Source organism: Sorex fumeus, unplaced genomic scaffold, assembly GCF_029834395.1.
Source record: "Sorex fumeus unplaced genomic scaffold, SorFum_2.1 ptg000048l, whole genome shotgun sequence".
Classification (NCBI taxonomy): Eukaryota; Metazoa; Chordata; class Mammalia; order Eulipotyphla; family Soricidae; genus Sorex; species Sorex fumeus.
This window is the reverse complement of record NW_026606105.1, coordinates 11,647,696-11,672,557: the sequence shown is the minus strand read 5'-3', so window position 1 is coordinate 11,672,557 and position 24,862 is coordinate 11,647,696. Positions and strand designations below refer to the sequence as shown.

General features: G+C 47.1%; 1 protein-coding gene across 1 annotated transcript in view; it reads left to right on the top strand.

Moving 5' to 3' along the window:
- NUP205 (nucleoporin 205) overlaps window positions 1-24,862 on the top strand; it is an 84,265-nt gene that overhangs the window by 39,286 nt on the left and 20,117 nt on the right. The window contains exons 18-33 of the mRNA XM_056123999.1: window positions 475-664; window positions 4,197-4,317; window positions 5,935-6,016; window positions 6,652-6,816; window positions 7,096-7,220; window positions 9,764-9,878; window positions 14,223-14,372; window positions 14,910-14,981; window positions 15,525-15,682; window positions 16,106-16,186; window positions 17,551-17,742; window positions 18,285-18,549; window positions 18,658-18,756; window positions 20,981-21,129; window positions 22,403-22,594; window positions 23,589-23,710. Coding sequence (XP_055979974.1) covers window positions 475-664; window positions 4,197-4,317; window positions 5,935-6,016; window positions 6,652-6,816; window positions 7,096-7,220; window positions 9,764-9,878; window positions 14,223-14,372; window positions 14,910-14,981; window positions 15,525-15,682; window positions 16,106-16,186; window positions 17,551-17,742; window positions 18,285-18,549; window positions 18,658-18,756; window positions 20,981-21,129; window positions 22,403-22,594; window positions 23,589-23,710 — 2,278 coding nt within the window. The remainder of the gene's footprint in view (window positions 1-474; window positions 665-4,196; window positions 4,318-5,934; window positions 6,017-6,651; window positions 6,817-7,095; window positions 7,221-9,763; window positions 9,879-14,222; window positions 14,373-14,909; window positions 14,982-15,524; window positions 15,683-16,105; window positions 16,187-17,550; window positions 17,743-18,284; window positions 18,550-18,657; window positions 18,757-20,980; window positions 21,130-22,402; window positions 22,595-23,588; window positions 23,711-24,862) is intronic.

The window sequence follows — 24,862 nt, the reverse complement described above, 5'->3', positions numbered from 1 at the left end:
TCTCTAGACACGGGATGGGGGGAAAGGGGTGGGGGGGCAGATCAGTGCCACTGGGAACCATGACTGAATCAGCATTTATCAACCAGGGCTCATGGGCCTCTGAGGGCCCCCAGAATATTCCAAGCACTGGCAAAATTTGCCTAAAGCAGGGGGAAGGGGCATGGCACAAAACTCAAGAGCCAACTGTAAGATGAGGGGGTGGGGGCCATGAAGGGCCTCATGGCAGGTAAAGGTTGAAACACTGCTCTGAGCTGTGTAGGAAGAGGCCGAAGGAATTACACGTGCCTTGGGGGAAAGCACTGTTGTCAGAAGTTCCCATGGCTTGCAAGGGTGGGTGTTCTTGTGATGTGCCTATTGGAATTTCGAAACTTTGAGGGCGTTTTCTGGGTCTGTCTTGTCCTTTCCCTTGCTTTCCTAAGAAGTGGCTAAGTTTCTAGGGTACACGTCAGATTAACTTGCGGTTTTGACTTCCAGGGAAGAAACACTTGGAGAAAGCAGTGCAGCATTGCCTTGCAATCCTCAACCTGACGCTGCAGAAGGAAAACCTCTTCATGGATCTCCTCAGAGAGAGTCAGCTGGCTCTAATAGTCTCTCCCTTAGAACAGCTTCTGCAGGGAATCAATCCCAGAACTAAGAAGGCAGATAATGTGGTGAATATTGCCAGGTAAATACGTCTGCAGGTAGGAGAGGGATGGAATAGATGGGCAGCTGGCTTGGATTCCTCCTAAAATCTGACCAAATCTCTCCTGCTTCTCCTCCATTTTATTCTTGGCTGCTTGATCGCTCTAATTTTAGTTGCTTTGTACTTATAATTTCTTTTTTCCCTAATTTTTTCTGTCATGAAAATCTTAAAAGTACGGGGCCGGGGAGATAGTTCAGGGCTTAACGTGCATGCCTCGCACAAAGCCAATCATGGTTCGATTCCTGGCTCCTCATGGTCCCTCAAGCACGGTCAGGAGCTACCCCTGGGTACAGAGGCAGAAGCCCCTGTACAGTGCTGTGGTCCAACCCCTATACCTCCCCCCCTCCCCTTATTTAAAAGTATGAAATGACATAAATTACCCGTTTCCTATAGGGAACTTGGATGTGTGGAGGATAGAGTTAGGAACTAACTTGTCCCTCTGTACAGTTTGGCTTGTGCTTGTATCAATTCTCTCTCTCTCTCTCTCTCTCTCTCTCTCTCTCTCTCTCTCTGTGTCTGCTGGGGGAGGGGAAAGGTCTGCACCTGTCCAAATTTCTCCCTTTAAAAAGTTTTCTTTTGGGGGGCTGGAGCGATAGAACAATGAGTAGGGCGTTTGCCTTGCACGCGGCTGACCCAGGTTCGATTCCCAGCATTCCATATGGTCCCCCGAGTACCGCCAGTAGTAATTCCTGAGTGCATGAGCCAGGAGTAACCCCTGTGCATCGCTGGGTGTGACTCAAAAAGCAAATAAATAAATAAAAAGTTTTCTTTGTTAGGGGCCGGGGGTGATGGGAGGGAACCTGGGGATACTGGTGCAGGGGAATGTACACTGGTGGAGGGATGAGTGTTGGAACACTGTGTGACTGAAATCCAATCAGGAACAGCTTTGTAAGGGTCTATCTCTTGGTATTCAATAAGAAAGTTAAAAGGTTTTATTTGGAATATTGAATGTAATAAAAAATTGTGAATAACTATAAAAATCAAATCAAATCATACAAAAAAGGGGTTTTTTTTTGCTTTTTGGGTCACACCCGGCAATGCACAGGAGTTACTCCTGGTTCATGCACTCAGGAATTACTCTTAGCAGTGCTCGGGGGACCATATGGGATGCTGGGAATCGAACCTAGGTCGGCTGGGTGCAAGGCAAATGCCCTACCCGCTGTGCTATTGCTACAGCCTCCCCAAAAAGGTTTTTTTTTTTTTTTTGTAAGAGGGCTAGATCCATAGTACCTTGCACATAGCAAACCTGAATTCAATCCCTGGCGCCCATAGGGTCCCCTGAGTCTCCCAGGAGTGATTCCTGAGTGTAGAGCCAGGAGTCAGCCCTGAGCATTGCCAGGTGTGAGTCAAAAAACAAAGTTTTTTTTTTTTTAAAAAATGATAAAGCTTTGAGTAGAAAGTTTTTGGCATTCGGTGTTCCAATTCCTAACTTATCATCAGTGTCACGTCCCTCCACCAGTAACTCAAGTTCCCTCACTCCCCGCCACTCCATCTCCTTCGCAGACTCCAGCTTTTTTCTTTTCTTAATACATATTTTTTAGTGAATCACTGTGAGATATAGTTACAGACTTACAGACTTTTGTGATTACATTTCAGTCACACAATGATTGAGTAAAGACTCCAGTTTTTAAATTGTGGTTGTAGTTTGGATCTCATGTTTACAAGAGTATTGACTCAATGTTTGTTTTTTTTTCCTAGTTCTGTTTTTAAAATTTTTTTTTCACTTTATGTAAATGCCATAATTTGTGAAGTTGTTCATAATACAGTTGTTTTGGTCATTCAGTGTTCCAGTGCCAGTCCCACCACCAGTGTGACCTTCTCTCTACCATGTCTTCGTTTTCCCAACCTCTCCCCCAGCCTTCCTGCTTAGTGGGCACAAAATAATTTATCCTGTGTTACTTTCTAAATTGGGCTTAGTTCACTACTATGTTTCTTTCCCATCTAATTTGCTGTGTTCCTGCTGGGATGCTGGTATTGTGGAATTTGGAGGTGTCTCGCAGCTCTGCGCTCCAGGACCTCAGAGATTTAGTCTGAGTTGATGGATGAGCTTAGGTGGCAACTGCTGTGGGATGTGGGCTGAACTATGATTTTTTTTTTTTTAAATTTATTTTTTGCCTTTTTTGGGTCACACCCGGCGATGCCCAGGGGTTACTCCTGGCTTTGCACTTAAGAATCACTCCTGGCGGTGCTCGGGGGACCATATGGGATGCTGGGAATCGAACCTGGGTCGGCCGCATGCAAGGCAAATGCCCTGTCTGCTGTGCTATTGCTCCAGCCCTGAACTCTTGACGGTCTTGATGCTCATACTTACCTCACCTCTAGACCACCAAAATGTTCAAGGCCTTGGTCACGGCCTTGCGTTATCACCAGTCTGTCCTTGTCTTCCTCTCAACCCCACTTTCCCCAGCTGCGCCTTCCTTGGCATTCTCGGTTCTGTCATCTGTCACTTGTTTCCTGCCATTCTCTTGTCGTTCTGCATACTATAGGTAAATGAGAACATTTGATAGTTGTCCTTAAAAATTTACCTTTGTAGGAGTCACACCTGGCTTTGCATGGGGCCCCCAGAGCTACACCTGGCAAGAACGTGGACAGGAGAGACACAGGACACCCATGCCAGGGCTCAGACTTGGAGTACTGCACAGCTAGACTAGTGTTCTGCCACTGGGCCTTCTCTCCAGTCTCACCATTTTTGGCTTTTTTAAAAAAATACCAGTCATTGCATTGACTTTGGGCCTTTCCTAAAGACTTCATCTTTTTTTTGTTTTTTTTGGTTGGTGGCCACACCTGCGATGGTCAGGGCTGAATCCAGGCTCTGTGCTCAGGGATTACTCCTGGCAGCTCTCAGAGAACTGTATATGGTTCTGGGGATTGAGCTTGGGTCAGCTGCGTGCAAGGCAAACACCCTGCCTGCTGTGCTATTGCTCCAATCCCAGGTCCTCATCTTAATTTGATTAAGTTCTTCTGTCTGATTAAGTTCATCTTGTGAGTTTTGGTATCTGTCTGAATTTTAAAGAAACACAGTTCAACTCTTTAACAGGTTGCATCTGTTTAGAAGGGGAAAGAAACTTTTTGTTTCATTTAAGGGAAAGTGCTATTTGTTTTTGTTTGTTTATTGTTGTGCTCTTTGTTTTTTGTTGTGGGGCCCATACCTGGCAATGGTTAGGGGTTATCCCTGACTCTGCACTCAGGAATCACTCCTGGCATTGTTCAGGGGACCATATGGGATGCCAGGGACGATAACTAGGTGGGCCTGTGTAAAAGCAAGAGGCTTGCCAGCTGCACTATCTCTCTGACCCTTTTTTCTCAGTTTTTTTTTTTCTTTCTTTTTGGTTTGGGGCCAACTCCTGATGCTGCTCAGGGTCTTTCCTGGTGCATTGCTCAGAGCACCATTGGGTCCGAGGGATTGAATTTGGACCTCCTGTGTGGACAGCACATGCTCCAGCCCACTGAGCTATCGATGCTCTTTATTGAAAATCGTGAGCAACCAGTCCTCGAGTGTGCTCTTCTTTTACAGATACCTGTATCATGGCAATACGAATCCAGAATTGGCCTTTGAGAGCGCCAAGATCCTCTGTTGTATCTCTTGCAACTCCAATATTCAGATAAAGTTGGTTGGAGATTTCACCCATGATCAGGTAGTGAAGATATTTTGAGTGCATGCATGCATTCTGAGTCTGTGTGTGTGTGTGTGTGTGTGTGTGTGTGTGTGTGTGTGTGTGTGTGTGTAAAATCATGCATGGAGATCATTATGTCTGAAAGAACCTTGCTTGTGAAACATTTTCTAAATCTGCATATATATGCTGGATGAAAACCTGTTCAGGCACTGGGCTCCGATTTATATTTGAAGTTGGTCCTATTCATAGTGCTACTGCATGTACTGAACATGTGATTTTACTATGTCTGTTTATATATACCAGGTGATAGCAGGACTTCACGAGACTTCTGCCACACTAAACACAGGAAAGTGATTAGATTTATGACTTGCCACCTCTTTATGTTTTTTTATCTTGCATTTCAGCCTCCCAGTTGCCTGTATCTGGCATGAGCCTTGTAATTCTAAATGTGTCCCACAGAATTGTGAATTTGTAGCTATCTGTGGACTCCAGTTTGGTCACTTCCTTTGATATTACACTAGAGGTAGCTTTTAGATTTCTTAAAATCCAGTTTACAGTAGTTGTGTTTCCATTCACTGAAAAGTTGTCATTGGGGAAATCTGCTATTTTTTTCCCCTCTATCCCAGTGTATCTTTATGTTAGAAATCACTAGTTTAGATCCTTAAAGAATTCTATTCTGTGCTTCTTTACAATGTTTGGAACAGAGTTTTCTGGCCTTTGTGTCACCAGTTCCTCTTCTTGTATATAATTACTCCTAATATTGGATGTCAGCATTGCTGGTCCCTGTGACTGTCAGCAGTAACTGCTGGTCAGGGCACTAAGGGTGCCCAGACATTCCTCAGAGCCCTGTGGAATTGTACTGTCACGCAGTGGAGGACAGCTGTTTATAGTAAAATATAAATCTGGTTCTAACTGAGGTTCATGAAACTACTTGGTAATCAGGGGGTTGAAGGTGGAGATTTTCAGTTGACAGGTGTTTATTTTAATATAAATTATTAGCCACTTTTATATCCTGCTAGATTTGTTAGGGAGATGAGTGGTGTCTAATGTTTCAATTTTGAAGTACAAAAATACTTCATTATATTCCTAAGAAAATAAGAAATTTATATTTTAGTTAAGAATTCATAGTGTTAAGGATATTATAAAGAGGCAATGAAATGTTAATATCATTTTAAAAAAAATACTAGATTGAGTCTTGGAGAAGGAAAATTTGGGATGCATATTTTAATACCAGATTACTTTTATTTTTTATTTTTTTGCTTTTTGGGTCACACCTGGCAATGAACAGGGCTTACTCCTGGCTCTACACTCAGGAATTACTTTTGGCATATGGGATGCTGGGAATCAAACCCGTGTTGGCCACTTGCAAGGCAAATGCCCTACCCGCTGTGCTATAGCTCCAGCCCCAGCCAAATTCCTTTTAAAATAGTGACTTTCTTTCTACAACCAATTTCTTGCAGTTAAAAATCTGAGTTTTCTATTAACAAATAAAGAACTGTAATATAAATTTCTTACTTGAAACATATTGTCTTTTTTTGAGGCAAATGATTATAGATGCATCTCATATTTATAGTTTCTGTAGTAATCAGAAACATTATAATTCATCTTTTCTCTTTTTTTTTGATCTCTTGACTTTAGGGTATTAGTCAAAAGCTGATGGCTGGATTTGTGGAATGTTTGGATAGTGAAGATACAGAAGAATTTGTGCGTCTAGAAGAAGGTACCTTAGATCAGCATGTCATTTTTGATTGTTGTTTTTTGAAAATTTTTAAAATTTTGGGCCATACCTGGCAATGTTCAGGGCTTATTCCTGACTTGGCGCTCAGAAATCACTGCTGGTAGGTCTCGGGACCTTATGGGATGCCGGGATCAAACTCTGGGTTGGTTGGCAAGTATCTTACTTGCTATATTAACTCTCCAGCCCCCAGTGCGTCTATTTTACACTTAATATAAAATCTTTACCTAAAGTGGGCGGTAGTGATAGTGCAGGGGGTAGGATGCTTGTTTGCATGTGGCTGACCTAGATTTGATCCTATTACCACATGGTCCCCTGAGCCCTGCAGGGGGTAATCTTGAGCGCAAAGCCAGGAGTAACCTCTGTACACCGCCAGGTGTTGCCCCAAAATAAAACTTGACCTAAAGAAATAAAGCTCAATATTGTCGGCTGTCTAGTGCTAGAAGAAAAAGTTGGCAGTATAAATAATATACAGGGCTTTTGAGGAAGCTCTTCAGTCAACTCTGATAGTAACGTGATGACTAGGCAGTTAAACCAAAAGAAAATAAAGAGGGCTGGAATCTTAAGTTTCTTTTGACACAGGTGAGTCTCTGTTTTTGTCCTGTGATTTCCACCTTAAGGATCAGACCTTGAGAAGAAGTTAGCTGGAATCCGCCACGAAACACGAATCCACATCTTGAACCTCCTCATCACCTCTTTGGAGCGCAACCCCCCCAACCTGGCTCTCTACCTCCTGGGCTTCGAACTCAAGAAACCGGTCAGCACCACCAACCTGCAGGACCCAGGTGTGGCCCTCGGGCACAGATTTGGTGCTTTTCAGATTTGAGTTGTGACGCGAGTCTTGATTGAGAAGTTACGGGCTCGTGGGCGATTTCCCTGAGCAAAGGCAATGGAGCGGATCAGTCTTTAGGACGTAGATGAAAGCCCGGACAAGTTGAGCTTGACAGAAGTAGCATGTGTCACTTCTCTTGAATTGATGTGCGATGGGGAATTGCCGGTCCAGTCCCCGTTGAAATTTAACTTGGGTCATTTAAGGGTCTTCGTTTCCCTTTGGTGTCGCGCAGGAGTGCTCGGCTGCCCACGGACGTGCCTGCACGCCATCCTGAACATCTTGGAGAAAGGAACCGAAGGCAGATCGGGCCCGGTGGCCGTGCGAGAGTCCCCGCAGCTGGCCGAGCTGTGCTACCAGGTCTGCCCCTGCAGCTGCGTCAAGACTTATTCTGTTGCCCCTCTTTCACTCACGGATAAGCTCCGTCACTCGGAAATCCCAGGACTTCACAGATTCCATATTTTCTCGTTTGAAAATCGAGGGGGTCAGAATGCGTGGCCTGGGCGATGCAGAAATTCCCTCTGATGCTGCCTGTCGGGTTGCCAGGGTGAAGCCCCCTCCACGGGCTCCCTCTCTGCCCCTTTCCCAGCCCAGTCACTGGGTGCAGGACGCAAGTTCTGTGACTCTGTGATTTGTGAGGTTTCAGCGAGGGCGTGTGAGTGGACGGGTAGCTTGGACAGCCCTGGTGCCCTGTGAGGAGGTGGAAGGGGGAGTTTTAGGTAAAGCTCAGGAGGACCCCCGGCCCCACTGGTGTGCTTGTGAACCCTGGGCCTGAGCCATCACAATAACACGTGTCCTCCAAGTGGCCCGGGTTTCCCCAGCAAACCCCCTGTGCCCCCAGAGCACTGCATGGGAGCGCCCCTGCCCCTACCCCGCCATGGAGGTTCCAACCTTTCTTTCTGGGGCAGCAAACTGAACCATGCATTTAGCGTTACACTGACAGAATTTGACAAACTGAGGTGGAAGCAGTTGGGCAGGGTGACAGTCTCGGTTCCAGAAGTCAATCGGGGAAGGAAGACGGTGAAGCCAGACTGGAAACTAACGGTGGGGAGAGTGGGAGGGCAGGGAGACGGGCTCATTGGGACGCCCTGCTGCGCTGCCCCTGCTTATTTTCCCAGGGCGAAGGCCCTGACTTTGATTTGCTTGGGGGCCCCACCTGGCAGTGCTCAGAGACGGCTGGCTAGGTGCTTGTTCCTTGCGGTGCTGAAGGAACCCTGTGGTTCTGGGAATTGAGCCTGACCTTCTGCATCCAGGACACTGAGGTGTCTCTCTAACCTGATACTCAGGCTCTTTTGTTTGTTTTTGGATTTGGGGCCATACCTGGTGGTGCTCAGGGCTTACTCCTGACTCTGTGCCCAGGGTTCATATATGGTGCTCGGAATCAAACCTGGGTTGGCCACATGTAAGGCAAGCATCCTATCTGCTGTACTGTCTTTACAGCTCAGCAAATTGCTTATTTTAAAAAATTTTTATAGACATATTTCCAAATGCTTATATTTGGTTTCGGGCCACACTGACTGTGCCCAGGATGTACTTCTGATTCTTCATTCAGGGATAACTCCTGGTGGGCTCCAGGGACCATATGGGATGCCAGGGATTGAACGTGGGTTGAATGCGTGTAAGGCAAGCAAGCACCCTGTCCGCTGTACTCTCTCCAGTCCCCTTAGCAAATTGCTTTTGATAACTTGCCATAATGGACTTGCTGTATTACTAGTTTTTTTTTTTTTCATTATTGAAAAAGGTTAGACTTTTTTTTTTTTTTTGGTCACACCGGTGATGTTCAGAGGTTGCTCCTGGCTCTTTGTTCACAAATTACCCCTAGTGGTGCTCAGGGGACCATATGGGATGCTAGGAATTGAACCTGGGTTGGCTGCGTGCAAGGCAGACGCCCTACCTGCTGTGCCATTGCTCCAGCCCCAGGTTAGATACTTTTTAATGAGCTATTTTAATTTTTTCTCATGTGGAAAATGATTTTCTTTTTGGATTTTTGATATTTATATATAAAAATCCTCTTTATATATTAAAATATAGAAATTCACCTTATATTTGGGAAAACTTTTATCTTTTAAAGATAAAGGTCTCTACTTCTGTTACTATTTTTTTTTTTTTTGGCTTTTCTTTGTTTTTTGGATCACAGAGGTTACTACTGACTCTGCACTCAGGAATCTGGTGGTTCTTAGGAGACCATTTGGGATGCTAGGGATCAAACCCGGGTTGGCTGCTGCAAGGCAAATGCTCTCCCCCTGTACTGTCACTCTGACTTTCTCTACTATTTTTATAATTTTTTGTTTTGTTTTGGTTTTGGGGTCACACCCAGTGATGCTGAGGGATTATTCCTGGCTCTGCTCAGGAATTACTTCTGGTGGTGCTTGGGGGACCATATGGGATACCAGGATTTGAACACAGGTTGGCCACAGCAAATGCCCTACCCTCTATACTATCTCTCTGGCCCCTATGTGTTCATTTTTTTTAGAGTTTATATTTATTATTTGGTTAGATTTTTGCCTCTGCCCCTTTGGATTTTTAAATAATTCTTCAGTTGCTTTGATCTTGGTAAACTTACTATCTTCCTGAAGTTGAGATAAAATATCTGTGGTTGTCAGTCAATGCTTTGCTACTTTGCTACTGATAATAGTTACAATATTAAACTTTGTTAGTTGGCTATGCATATATTGATACATTAGATTGATTTCCAAATTAGTTCTTATAGTAACATCATCAGCCTTCTCTTTGGTGTGCTGTGGACTGAAGATAACTCTTGAGTTTCTGTCTAATAATGTGTTTATCCGTTTTGTTTGACTTGTTGATGGATATTAGTTTCTTAGGTCTTAGAAGATCTAACTGCCTTTTGTCTAAAAGCAATACAGCTCAAACTGACTTGGAGATTTTCTTTAATTCTCTAGGTGATCTATCAGTTATGTGCCTGCTCTGATACATCTGGCCCTACTATGAGATACTTGAGAACCAGCCAGGATTTTTTATTTTCTCAGTTGCAGCATTTACCTTTTTCTAACAAAGGTAGGACAATATTTTCCCTTATTCATAAAGTAGATTTACAAAGTCTCTGTTGAATGCTTTCTTTTTTAAATTTTTTTTCCTTTTGGGTCACACTTGGCAATGCACAGGGGTTACTCCTGGCTCTGCACTCAAGAATTACTCCTGGCGGTGCTCAGGGGACCATATGGGATTCTGGGAATCGAACCTGGGTCGGCCACGTGCAAGGCAGATGCCCTAACTGCTATGCTATTGCTCCAGCCCCCTGTTGAATGATTTTTTTTTTTTCTTAAATTACTAAAAACATTTGGACTATCAGTTTTTTCAGTACTTGTGATGTTCTTCTGTTTCTATGCTTGTTAATTAAGATTGCTTTAGTCATTTGAGAAATCTAATGTATTTAGCTACTAGCCTAAGAATCACTTTCATATAGAGGCTGGAGCTGTAGTACAGTGGATAGGACACTTGCCCTCCACGTGGCCACCTCAGCTCAGCCTTCAGCACCCCGCATGGTCCTGAGCCTGCCAGGAGTGTTCCCTGAGCACAGCCAGGAGTAAGCCCCGAACCCTACAGGGTGTGGCTCAAAAACAAAACAAAAGTGCTTTCAAATAGCTGGTCAAAATGAAATTTGATTCCTGTCTTTACAAATACTGAAAATGTATAAGCAGGGATCAGAGAAATGTAGAATGGTGGGCTGGGTGCTTATCCTGCATGTGACCGGCCCAGGTTTGATGCTGCCACTCCATAGCCCCACGAGGGGTCATCCCTGAGTGCAAGGCCAGGAATACGCCCTGAGCACCACCGGCTGTAGCCCAGAAGCCAAAAACAAAAAATAAAAGTCTGAGCAAGCTTTAGTGGAAATTGTTTTATAACAGTTTGTGGGGACCAGAGAGATAGTGCGATAGGTAAGGTGCTTGCCTGCAAGCATCCAACCTGGGTTCCATCCCCTGTGCCCCAGTTTTTAACAGTTTTCTAAATTCACGTATCTAGACAGGGGGGATTTTTTGGGTTCTTTTGGGGCGAGGGGAGTAATTGAGCCTATACCTGGCGGTACTAAGGGGCTGCTACTCCTGACGCTGTGTTTTGGTTCGCCCCAAGTAGGTTACTGGGGAGCAGGCCAGCGTTGGTTGTACACACAGCAAGTGCTTTAACCTCTGGACTGTCTCTCCAGGCTCCCCTCTCTCTCTCTTCTTTTTTATTTTTTGTTGTTGTTTGATTTCTATTATTATTATTATTTTTTTTAAATTAGTGAAACATCATGAGGTACAGTTATATATAGACTTACAAATTTTTGTGCTTGGGTTTCAATTATACAATGATCAAGTACCCATCCCTCCACCAGCGCCCATCCTCCACCACCACGGGTCCCAGCATCCCTCCTACCTCCCATCCCCGCCCCCCATCTCACCCTGCCTCTGTGGCAGGGCCTTCCCTTTTGTTCTCTCTCTCTCCTTTTGGGTCCTGTGGTTTGCTGAAAGTAGACTATAGACCAAACATGATTGCCACTCAATGCTTCTCTCTTTCTTCTTTGGCTCGGGATCTCCTCCTCTCTCGGTTCTCAGAGGGGCGTTTCCAGTGGTGCTTGGGGATCTTGTCATGCTAGGTAGCAACCTGGGCTTCCTGCATACAAAGCCTATGCTTAGCTCTCTGAGCAATATCTCTGACCCAGTTTTTTTTTTTTTCCTTGGTGCTTGCTTTATATTATCTGTGTTTTGGGAAATTTAGCCTCACAAATTTCATAATAAATACCCACTGCTAGTAATTATCAGCTTCTAATTGAATTTTTTTTTTTCTAATTGAATTTTTTGGAGTGAGGGTGTGGGATTTTTGGGAATTACCTAATGGCTAATCATTTTCTCAATAAGGCTATCTTTATTTTACGTGCTAAGATTTTCTTTTTCTCTGCTTCCTTCTGGCTCCTGTTTGTCAGAGACTGGCCTTTTGCCTCAGAAAGCTCTGCCCTCCCATTCCTGGTACTTGTTCCAGTGAAGCACCAGGCTCCATGGAAACAGACCTGCGAATCCCAGTTAGGAGCCTGTGCGTGGGCGGCTGTGGCCTCTGCTCTCTCCTGGAGAGCTGTTTGTTTTTTCCTCAGTGGCCATAAATGCAAAAATTCAAGTGTGATGGGGTTTGCCCTGTGGCCCGTGTTTTCTCAGCAGCGTGAGCCGTCAGCCTGGCGGGCCTGGGCACTCGCCCACGGTGTGTCAGTGACATTGGTGCTTGGTCTCTGCCCCCTTCAAGCAGGCCCATTCTGCATCCAAGCCGGGTTCCGGGAAGAAAGCATCTCTCTTCTTCTGAAAGGCGCCCAGCAGGGGCACATGGGAACTCTGCATTGTGCCAAGGGAAATCCGCTTGGTCCCTTTGGACTGCTAATATGTATTCTTGAAGCCTGTTGCAAAGCCTCCCTTCTCTCTTTTCTTTCCTGGCTCCAGTAGCCCTTCCCCTTTCTTTCAAGCTTTAACTGAGGGGTTAGCCTTTTTATTTAGCTGTGGGGCAGAGATAGACGGGACCAGCCAATGCTCAGGCCCCTGGCTTTACATTCCAGAGCCTCGTTTCTTGTGTCTTTGAATGCTCCGTCTTGCAGACAGGCTTCTAGACAAGCATGCAGTATTGATAACAAAACCAGCAGTAAGAGTCTCAGTTCCTGGGGCTGGAGCGATAGCACAGCGGGTAAGGTGTTTGCCTTGCACGCAGCCAACATGGCGACACAGGTTCGATTCCCAGCATCCCATATGGTCCCCCGAGCACCGTCAGGAGCAATTCCTGAGTGCATGAGCCAGGAGTAACCCCTGAGCATCGCCAGGTGTGACCCAAAAAGCAAAAAAAAAAAAAAGAGTCTCAGTGCCTGGCAAGGCCTGGATTAGATCTCCCCATATGGTCCCCCAAACCCCGTCAGAAGTGGTCCCTGAGCAGAGAGCCAGGAGTGAGCCCTGAGCACTGTCAGGCATGGCCCTAAACCCAAAAATAAATACATAATGAAAATGTAGAAAGAAAAGTTAATATCTTTTTGTTGTGTTTATTTTTAAAAATCAGTCTAGCTTTATACTAGTCAGTTATTGTTGGTGAGTTTTATATTTTTATATAGTCCCAATTTAGAAGCTTAAAGCCAGGCAAATTAAAAATTATAATAAATCTGAAGGCTATAAGTGATCGATTACTGGACTTAGTGTTTTTTTTTTTTTTTTTTTTTGGCTGTTTGGGTCATACCTGGTGATGCTTGGGTTTACTCCTGTCTCTGCACTCAGGAGGTGCTCAGGGGGCCATATGGGATGCCAGGGATTTAATCCAGGTCGCCGTGTGCAAGGCAAATGCCCTACCTGTGGTCCTGTCACTCTGACCACTTAAAATGTATGTTAAACTAGATGTCTTTGATTACCCAAGTAGATACCCTGAGATCATGGGATTGAAGCTTTATGGGGGTAGGTGTCTCCTAAGCAGTGATCTGGGGACTTGGGGCCATTTTCGGTGCTTCTCTGCTTGACTCTTCCAACTTGATGGTCAGTCATGGCCTGCAGTGTCGGGCACCACTTGGATCATGTAGGCAAGTGCTGTGGAGAAGCTTACCTTCATTTGTTTTGTTTGATTTTTGTTTCTGAGCCCCACCTGGCCGTACTCTGGTCTTTTTGCTTAGGGATCACTCCTGGTGGGGACCATATGCCGGGAATCACACACGGGTTGGCCACACTCAAGGCAAACATCTTAAACCCTATATTTTCTCTCCAGCCCCCTTTTTTAAAGTTTTTTTTTAATTTGTTTATTTTTATTTATTTTACTGAGTCACCATGAGATATAGAGTTACAAAGCTGTTCATGATCGGGTTTCGGTCATACAATGATCCAACACCCACCCCTCCACCAGTGTCCATGTCCCACCACCAGTGACCCCAGTTTCCCTCCCACCACCCTACCCCCATTCCCCCACCCTGCCTCTATGGCTCTGCAGCAGGAGCGTTCCTTCCCTATTTAAATTTTTGTTAATGTATTACCAAAGTAAATCTGGAAGTAAAAATCCAACTGATTTTTTTTAATTGAATTACTTTAAAAATACTAAATTGTGTATTACTATGACATATTCAGAGTTCTCAAGATCATTATGAAGATATCCAGGTAGTGGAAACTCGATTTCTCGTTTTTGCTTCATTTCCTTGGGCTTTTCTTTCATAGACAGATGCCAGCGAGTTTCTTCTCCCTTGGGGTCCTTTTTCTGTTTCAAGGTCGCAGACTGCTAAATCACTGTGTTGCTCAGTTTCCTGCATTTACTGGCTAAGTCACAGGGGGACAGGCCTGATGCCTTAGGACTGATGTTTTTGCTCAGGTCTGATGTTGTGTTATTTCTTGGGAAAGCTCAACTTGCGCATTTCACTTCCAGAATATGAGATCTCGATGCTGAACCAGATGTCCTGGCTAATGAAAACGGCCTCCATCGAGCTGAGGGTGACTTCTCTGAATCGCCAGCGCTCACATACCCAGAGACTCCTCCACCTCTTACTGGATGACATGCCGGTGAAGCCCTACTCAGGTAAACGGGCGGGCCCAAGCCCTGAGCCCATGCACAAGTGCATGTGCAGCTCTGGTCCCAGACTGTGTGGTTAGGCAAACGGGCGCTTCCTGTCATTGGATTTTTCCCCCACCTTAAAACACAAAATTGTTAAGTCGCTCCGTAGTTAGCATTATTGTCTGAAGCTCCCACAGTAGACTCTGTTTTGAGGCCCGGATATTCTGAGTTTGTTGCTCTGAGCAAGAGTGGCCCACAGGATTTTAATGTGTGTTCCACATGCAAAGGAGGCGTCAGCCTTTCTAATCAGCTCCCTGGCATGATTGGGCCCGGCCTCTTCTCAAGTTCTGATTATCCTCTTCACGATTGTCAAGTGCATCCATCGGCAGGGAAAGAATGTGATGAGTATTGTCAGGAAGCCCTCATCAGATTCTGCATTTTAATCATCCATTTGCAAAGGACTCTTTGACCTAGAAACAATGACCTAGAAATAAAATACTTATGTCAGTGAATTTTTGAATTTATTTATTTTTTGGATCTATCGTTATTGTGTTCCAACAGATGGTGAGGGAGGAATAGAAGATGAAAATAGGTCTGTTTCTGGATTCCTCCATTTTGACACTGCTACAAAAGGTAATGGTCTTTGAATTTGTAGTACGTTGTTATTAAATTGTTTGAAATTTCAAGAGCTAGTTGTTAGGCCTGTATCTGCAAATTCTAAACTGCAATAGGAGATATACATGAATCTATGTATGTATGTATGTAAATATATACATATTTACCATTTCTCCCTCACACCCAATGATAAGATGGGTAGGAGCTCTTTTTTTGGTAAATCAAATGAAATTTAGATTTCAAACAGTTTTCCTTTCCTACATTAATGCCCTTCCCGAATATGAGACTCTCTGTGAGTGTGCCAAGCATGATGGTTTGCTCTTTTAAAAAAAAAAAAATTTTATTTGGTATTGGATCATACCCAGCCTGTGCTCAGGGGTTACTCAGGGTTCCGCCCTCAGGAATCACTCCTAAAAGTACTGAGGAGCCATATGGGATGCCGGGGATTGAACCTGGGTAGGCCGTGTGCAAGGCAGACGCCCTCCCCACTGTACTATTGCTCCAGCTCCATGTTTGCTCTCCTTCATGTCCCTGTTAAAATGAACTGCTCTTTATTTCTAGTCCGTAGGAAAATTCTAAGTATTCTCGACTCCATCGATTTCAGTCAGGAGATCCCTGAGCCTCTGCAGTTGGATTTCTTTGACCGGGCTCAGATTGAGCAAGTTATTGCCAACTGTGAACACAAGAACTTACGGGGCCAGACGGTCTGCAATGTCAAGGTGAGTGAGACTCCGGACTCCTTTCAGGTTTGGGTCATGGTACCAGGTGGAGCAGACGCTGAGGGGTCAGGGAAAGTATAAGCGTGTGTGTTGTTTTTGCCCTTAGTGCAGAGTGTGGTTTCTGTTGCTCATGCAGCTTGGACTCGAAGAGGACACTGTCACCCTGTCCTCTCCGTGGTCAGCCCCGGCTGGCAGTGTCTTTCACGAGTGACTTCCCTCAGGGAGCTGGGAATGGTCTGACTAGGAGGATGTCCGGGGCATTTGTCTGCTCCGGAATGTGCGGGAGACCTGCCTGCTGGTGTGGTCTAGAGCCTGGACAGGGTCTGAAGCTTTTCTTTCCTAGGGCAGTTGTCGGCAATGGTTGGCAACACCTCTTCTACCAGTGTCTGAAATGGTCTGACTTCTCTCCTCCCCGTTCTGTAGCTCCTTCATAGAGTTCTGGTCGCAGAGGTAAATGCCCTTCAGGGTATGGCAGCCATCGGACAGAGACCTCTGCTGATGGAGGTAAGTCTTAAGTATGTTAGCGTTTGGGGGGTCTTGGGGGCCCACAGGCAGTGCTCAAAGGGCCTGGGGCCGCCCCAGCCAGGCTGGATAGTTCAGCGCTGGGGTAGACCAGGAAGCGCGTGGCTCCTCACTCCTTTGCCAGCTCCCTGGTCTCTCGGTGTGAGTGCCAAACCTTCAGCGTGCCTAGTCCAGTGCTTTTCAGCATTTTATGCCTGCAAACTGGCACCCCTCTGTGGAACGGCAGTTGAAAACCCTTGGCCTGAACTCCTGAAATGCCATTTAGAAGATGAGGCAACGAACTGACATAGAGTTTATTAGTTAATCAGTGACTGAAAAAATCTTTCATGGAACCTTTCACTTTGGACTTTAGAACTTTCATAAACTAAACAGAAATATGTGCCTGGCAGCCAGAGCTAATCCCTCTTTCCCGCTGGGCGAGTGTAGGATTTGCAGCCACACTGTGCCGGGCTCTCTCTTGCTGCCTCTCTGAGGGAGGAGAGTGTTGTTGGCGATCACGTGGGTGGGGTTTGGGTAACAGGAGGGCCCGGGAGATCTACGTCACTGGAAACACAGCTGCAGGGTCAAAGGGAAAGAAAGAAAAGACGCACCCAGGAAAAATGCCATTGAGCAAGGAGTTTTGGCAAAATTTATTTCTGGAACCAGGGATGTGACTCGAGAGGTGGAGCGCCTCTGAGTCACAAGTGGCCGAGGCATGTGGGAGGCCTGGTCTGATTCCTGGCGCTGCACGGTCCCCTGCGCCCCTCTGGAGTTTGGCCCTTGTGGGCGCCCACAGAGCTTTTTGTATAGCTCCCACAGCAATTAAAAATAAAAATAGTCTAATAACTAGTAGCATTATTCTCCCTCGTTTTTTTGGGGGGGAGGGCGGGGGTGGAGGTCACACCCAGCAGTGCACAGGGGTTACTCCTGGCTCTGCACTCAGGAATTACTCCTGGCGGTGCTCAGGGGACCCTATGGGATGCTGGGAATCGAACCTGTGTCAGCCATGTTTGCTGCATGCAAGGCAAATGTCCTACCCGCTGTGCTATCGCTCCAGCCCTGTATTATTATTTTTTTAATGTTTGTTGCCATCCACATCACCTCTCCTTCTATCCTCCCTCCTTCCCTCTCCAGCTCTCTCTCTCCCCCACAGACAGCCTTATTATAATCACTTTCATAGCCCTGGCCAACCGATGTAATATGAAACGTTACGTGCTCACTGTCACGCATGTAGAAGGCTCCCAGCGGGCCTAGCCTGGATCTTGTCCGATGGACTGACCGTGGTGGAAGCAGGGCCCGGTTGGTAGTGGACGGCTCTGATGCCGCCCACGTGAACGCCTCGGTCCCGTCTCTCTCTGTGGCTTTAGGAGATCAGCACCATACTTCAGTATGTGGTCGAGAGAAACAAGCTGCTGCAGTGTCTCCACGCCAAACGGCACGTGCTCGAGTCGTGGCGGCAGCTGGTCGAGATCATCCTGACGGCTTGTCCCCAGGACCTCATTCAGACAGAGGATCGGCAGCTCATCATCCGAGACCTTCTGCAGGACGTGCACGACAAGGTGACGCTCTTCCTCAGTTCCTTCTGCACCGCTGACCGAATGCGGGTCAAGCTTTAGGCCCCGCCTCTCCCTTTCCCAGCTGGGAACGGGACTCGGGGGTTCCCTTTTCTTGAGAAAGGGGTTTCTTCTGTGCCTCTTCAGCCCAAGGGTGGATTAGAACACTCTCGAGAGGACTCGGTTGGTTTATTTACTTTTTGTTGTGGGCTACCCTGGGGGCAGGGGTGCGCAGGCTTATTCCTGAGGCTGCTCAGGGGACCTTCCGCTGGGCTGGGGATTGAACCAGCATTCAGCCATCAGCCGTGTATCATCTCTCCAGAGAATGCTTTTAAGAATGGCAGGGGGGAGTCTACCCCCCGCCCTACCCCTGAGACTCTAGTCCTGGCGAGCCTGTTTGTGCCTGTTGGAAGGGATTCTGCTGAGGGGATTCTGACAGGGTTCAACATGCGCTTCGCATTTCCTGTGACTGAGGCAGGTCCATCCGTAGTGTTTTGTGGCCTTGTAATCAGTGGCTTTTGCTGACCGGCTTGTCTTTCTATTCGAAGATCCTGGACGACGAAGCCGCGCAGGAGTTGATGCCAGTGGTGGCGGGGGCCGTGTTCACACTCACTGCCCACCTAAGCCAGGCGGTCCGCACGGAGCAGAAGCAGCCGTTGGTGCTGGGGCCTGCAGAGGCTCATTATACGTGCATGCTGGACAGTGGTTTCACCTCCTCCTCGGTAGAGACCCCGGTGGTGGGGTTCGCTTCTATCGGAGACTCGTCACTGCACATCATACTGAAGAAGCTCTTAGACTTCATTTTGAAAACAGGTTTGTGTGTTTTTTTTTTTTAAGATTTCTATGAATTATAGCTTTGACATTTATTTTAAATTCAATTCCAAAAAACAAAAAAGGGTTTGCACTTACTCATCTCCCTAGGCGGCGGGTTCCAGCGCGTGCGGACACACCTGTACGGCTCTCTGCTGTATTACCTGCAGATCGCACAGAGACCAGATGAGCCAGACACCTTGGAAGCAGGTACTAGTGGGCGCATTTCTAGAGGCCCTGTTTTAATTTGAGGGTTTTTATTTTGTTTTTGGGTCTTTGGCCACACCTGTCAATGTTCAGGACTTTCCCTGGGTTGTGCGCTCAGGGATCATTCCTGACTGGCTCTGGGGACCATATGGAGTGCTGGGAATTGAACCTGGGTTGGCTGCATGCAAGGAAAACACCCTCCTGCTATACTCTAGCTCCAGCCCTTGGCCCTATATTTAGATGCTATTTTACATTAACATGAAAATCATTCTATGCTGGGGAGATGAGAGCACATTCATTCCACAGGATGCACCCGCAGAAGTCCGCCCAGAGAGGCCTGACCCTGTGGTCCCCTCTGGCCCTCACAGCAGGGAAGGGACCATGCCCACACCTGCTAGAAGGAAGCACCTGGGCTCAGGAGACTTAGCCCCGTGGACATGTGTGCTCTCGGGTCACCTTCCCTCTCCAGTGGCGCCTCTGTGCTGTGCACTCAGGAGTCACTACTGGTGGTACTGGGAGACCATATGGGATGCCGGTGATAGAACCTGGTCGGCCACGTGCAAGACAAACGCCCAGCCCGCTGTAATAAGGCCTTAATGTGACCGCTTGGCTGCAACTGTGGTTTAGTTCCTGGCATCGCATTTAGTTCCCTGGACACAAGAGCCAGAAATAGCCCTTGAGCACTGCCAGGTGTGGCCACCCCCCCTCTCCCTAAAAAATAAAATAAAATGACATCTTTTGACCAAGCTAGACTGTGATGAGCCTTTTCCCCTCATTGAGTTGGATTAGCAAAACCACCACTTAAACACTAGAGGGAGCTCTACGGTGTTTTTATTTTTATTTTTTAAAAGTGATTTTATGATAGCACAGCGGGTAGGGCGTTTGCCTTGCATGCAGCCAACATGGCTGACCCGAGTTCGATTCCTCCGCCCCTCTCGGAGAGCCCGGCAAGCTACCGAGAGTATTCGATATGCCAGACACAGTAACAACAAAGTCTCCAATGGAGACGTTTTTTAAATGGCGGGCCAGAGACATAGTATAGCGGGTAGGGCGTTTGCCTAGCAGGTGGCTGAGCTGGGCTGGATCCCTGGCATCCCATATAGTCTTCCAAGCACCACCAGGAGTAATTCCTGAGTGTAGAGCCAGAAAGAATAACCCCTGAGCATCGCTGGGTGTGACCCAAAAAGAAAAAAAAACCCGTTTTTTAAATGGCCTATTTTGGGAATAATTTAATACCCTTATGACCTTTTTTTAGTCTTAAAATGAAGAATTTAAATTGATGTTTTCCATATACCTACTTATACCTACCGTGAACTAAAGCTGAATGATGAGCTGCTAGAAATGCGAAGTTGATATTGAGTCTCTTTTGAAAGCAGTAAAGAGGCGGGGAGCTGGCTCAAAGCACGGTGCACAGGCCTGCACACAGGAGGCCTGGGTGTGATCCCTGGCACCACACAGTCCCCTGAGCACTGCTGGGAGCAACCCCCAGGCACGGAGCCAGAGTAATCCCCGAGCACTGCCAGGCATGGCTCTAAGTCTCCTCGTGTAGAATAAAAAGAGCAGTACAACCTACCGTACTGAGATTACATCAGAGCCTTCAACAACGGGGCTATTCTGATGAAAAATTGTTTTCATCTTTTTCTTCTAAATTGGTTTATCTTTCAAAAAAAGTTCTTTTTTTCAAATTTTTTGTTTTGCTTTTTGGGTCACATCCAATGATGCTCAGGGGTTACTTCTGACTCTGCACGCAGGAATTACTCCTGGCGGTGCTGGGGGACCATATGGGATGCTGGGGATCAAACCCAGGTTGGCCGCGTGCAAGCTAATGTCCTACCCGCTGTACTATTGCTTCAGCCCCACTTTCAAAAAAGTTTTAAATAAATTATTTAAAATTTTTTAAATTAAGATACCATGATATACAGAATTTTTCATAATAGAGTTGTTAATGTGTAGGTTTTATGCATATCACATCCTTATACCACACCCTCCACCAGGGTATCTGATTTTGATTTCTGTAAGAATAGTTGACTTTTTTCCTGTCATTACTATATTTTAGTATTCCTACATGGACTATGGTGTTATGTCCTTGGATTTCTCCTTCCCCAGACTTTTTGTATATGTGATGGAGAATGTTTTCTGTAGTATAATAGGTCGTGTGTGTGTGTGTGTGTGTGTGTGTGTGTGTGTGTGTGTGTGTTTTAAACCTTTCCTATTGTGGCCATTGTAGCCAAGAAAACCATGTGGGAAAGACTGACGGCCCCCGAAGATGTGTTCAGTAAACTGCAGCGAGAAAACATAGCCATCATCGAGAGCTACGGTGCCGCCCTCATGGAGGTGGTCTGCAGAGATGCATGTGATGGTCACGAGATCGGAAGGGTAAGGCTCGAGTACTCTGCGTGACAGAGTCAAGTCGGCTTCTCGGAGAGAGCTTGCTGTGATTTCCTGTAATGGAGTTTAGTGAATTTGGTCACTTGCTGTAATTTGGGATTTCTATTTTGCTTATTAATATGTTTTGTTGAATTTTGTTTTAAAGCTTCATATGGGACAGAGGCCACCCAAACAGTGCTCAGGGGACCTGGGGGCCACTCCCAGGGATCACGGATATTTGGGATTTGTGTGCGTGTTTATGTACAGAAGAAAAAAAATACTGAACAGCAATGGTCTATATCTTTCAGATTGTGTATTTTTATGTATAGTCCGAAGTTTGTTTGTTTTATAATGAACATGAACAACGTTAGAGTTAAGAAAAGAAATAGTGTTTTATTTTTTCAAGGAAAATAAAAAAGTTCTTTAGTAACTAAAGCTTAGATTTTGACAAAAAATATATATATATATATTTGAGGTAATTGATTGAATGTGTTGTTTTCAGAAATGTTACCTTTGTGGGGCGATAATATAGTGAATAGGGTGCTTGCTTTGCATGTGGCCAACCTGGGTTTGATCCCCAGCACCTCCTATGGTCCCCTGGACTCCAGAAGTGGCCCAAAAGTTAAAGAAGCAAGCAATGAAAGAACTGCTTCCTTTATGAGTTAAGTTGAGGTTATGGGCTGGAGTGATAGCACAGCGGTAGGGCGTTCGCCTTACACGCGGCCAACATGGCCGACCCGAGTTCGATTCCTCCGCCCCTCTCGGAGAGCCCGGCAAGCTACCGAGAGTATTCGATATGCCAGACACAGTAACAACAAAGTCTCCAATGGAGACGTTACTGGGCCCGCTCGAGCAAATCGACGATCAACGGGAGGGCCTTTAAAAATAGATACAAAACCTGTTGCTCGTCCTAAAAACAAAGCACACCAGTTGCAAAATAAAACCAAACACAATTGGAAAAAGAAAACAACATAGCACGAAATGGAAAAGTTTGGGAATTTTTGGTGGTGTGGTGGCAGTGGCCCTCCCAAGCAGTACTCGGGGGACTGTGGTCATCCCGGGGGTGCTCAGCCCACTGGGCCGTGGGCTTGACGGTATAACGAGGCTGCAGCGCTGCTCCAGGCGTGTCCCATGGGCTCCAACCCCTGTGCTCTCTCTCTGGCTCCCAGTGGAAACGTTTCAGGGCAGGCAGCTTTGTCTCTCCACCTGGAAAGTTCCAGACACCTCCAGAGAGAGGCAGTTGCTGGTCTGTGTCCTGGCCTGAGCTGGGTGGTTGTTGCAGATGCTGGCGCTGGCCCTGCTCGATCGGATCGTGTCGGTGGACAAGCAGCAGCAGTGGCTCCTGTACCTGTCCAACAGCGGCTACCTGAAGGTGCTCGTGGACAGCCTGGCCGACGATGACCGGACTCTGCAGAGCCTCCTCACCCCGCAGCCGCCGCTCCTCAAAGCTCTTTATACGTACGAGTCCAAGATGGTAAGGCTTTAGTGCCCTCTGACACACAGCCTGTAGCTCCTTTGCTCCCGGGGCTGTAGATGTCACTGTCACTGTCACTGTGCTCCCGTTGTTCATCGATTTGCTCGAGCGGGCCCAGTAACGTCTTCATTGTGATAATTGTTACTGTGTCTGGCATATCGAATACATCACGGGGAGCTTGCCAGGCTTTGCCGTGCAGGCGAGATACTCTCGGTAGCTTGCTGGGTGGAGGAATCGAACTTGGGTCGGCCATGTTGGCCACTTGCAAGGCAAATGCCCTACCCGCTGTGCTGTAGATGAAGTGAAGAAAATTAGTGACCATCCCTGCCCAGAGATGCGGCCTTTAGGGGCTGGATTGATAGCACAGCAGGTAGGGCATTTGCCTTACATGTGGCCGACCCAGGTTTGATTTCCAGCATCCCATATGGTCCCCTGAGCATTGCCAGGAGTGATTCCTGAGTGCAGAGCCAGGAGTAGCCCCTGAGCATCGCTGGGTGTGACCCAAAAAGCAAAAAAAAAAAAAAAAGGAAAAAGAAACTCAGCCTTTAGTGTTTACTTTTGGCCCATGCAGTTGATGCTGGGGGCCAGATCCCCCCCCCCCCACTTTGTGTTAGAGGGACTATGTGGTGCCAGGAGCCAGGCCAGGGAGACACACCACGCAGAGGCGCCAGCCCTACCTGGCCCAACATAGCCTCGGGACAGGGCTTAGAAAATCCCTCCCTTTGGCTCAGTCAGGGTGGGTTGGGATGGTGCTGAGAGGGCCGGCAGGGAAGTGCAACCCGGCTCACCCAGGTGACTGCTGGGGATGTGACCCCCAATGCCAGGGAGGGCCGTGAGTGGCGGGGTGCTTGCCAGCAGGACTGGCCGCTTGGGCCTCCCTGTGCAGGCGTGCTGGTTCTGCTCCGAATAGGGTTGGAAGTGCAGGCCGACTCTGAGGGGAGCCCCGGGCGTGATTTCCGCACTGAGGATGCTCCTTCTGCTTTCCTCCTTGCAGGCTTTCCTCACCCGAGTGTCAAAGATCCAGCAGGGCGCGTTGGAGTTGCTGAGGTCGGGGGTGATTGTGAGGCTGGCGCATTGCCAAGTCTATGACATGCGGCCGGACATGGACTCACAGGGGTGAGTGTCCCTACAGGCCTGGTCGGGGGAAAGGGAGCTCAGGCTTCAGCTGGCCACTGTTTCATGGGTTAGTCATTCATTTCTTGATAAATAGAAGTCGCTGGTAGGGGTAAAAGTGGGGACCGGAAGAGACCCATTTTGAAGCATTAATGTAAAAGGCAAAGGGAAGTACAGTCCCCATGTTTTTCTTCCCCACTTCACTGATTTGTTCAGTTACTAAGTATTAGGTACTTATTCAATAAGAAATAAGTATGTTTTAGGGACTGGAGTACAAGGGATAAAGTGCTTATCTTGCATGCTGTCGCCCCCAGTGTGACAAATGGTCACCCGGGCCCTACCAGGAGTGACCCCTGAGTCCAGAGCCAGGAGTGAGCCCTGAGCACTGCTGGGCGTGGCTCCAAAGGGGAAAAAGGGAAATACGAATTTCCTTTCTCCGTGGTCTTTCAAAGTGCTGTAGTGGAATTGGAAACTCTCCTGGGCTTTCTTGATTTTTTTTTCTTTTTGCCAGTGTATCAGACCCAGAGCCTCGCCCCAGTGTGGCCTGTTCTCACCCCTGTACCACGGCCCTGTCTCGCACTGTTGAGGGTTTCCTATTCCTGGTGACTCAGCATTTTAGAGTTGAATATTTTCCTTCTTATTTTATCATTTTACCAACCGCTTGCTAATTTGAAAGTTTCAAGTTAAATTTTTTTTGAAGTTAAGCTTTTTGGGGAGCGAGGGAAGGGGGTAGTCAGGCCACACCTGGCAGTGCTGGGGACTTGCTCCTGGCTCTGCTGAGGGATCACTCCTGGTGGGGCTCAGGAGACCATATGGGATATCAGGAATGGAATCCAGATTAGCCACGCGATCTCCTAGCAGCAAATAACACTTAGGGTTTTGGCGATTCTTTCAGAGATCCCTCATGGACTGGCATGTGCTCGGCCCTAACTTAGCTCCCTGCCAGCACAATCTCCCTTGCCACCCCAGTAGCCCAGGGTGGCTCTGGGGCTTCCCGGACGTGCTGACCCAAGCAGCCTGCATGGCTGGACTGGAGCTTTTTTAAAGTTCTGGGCTTGGGGGCCATGCCAAACCCAGAGGTGCTCAGGGACTTTCCCAGCTGGGTGCTCAGAAGTCACTCCTGGGGCTGGAGCGATGGTAACAGTGGGTAGGGCA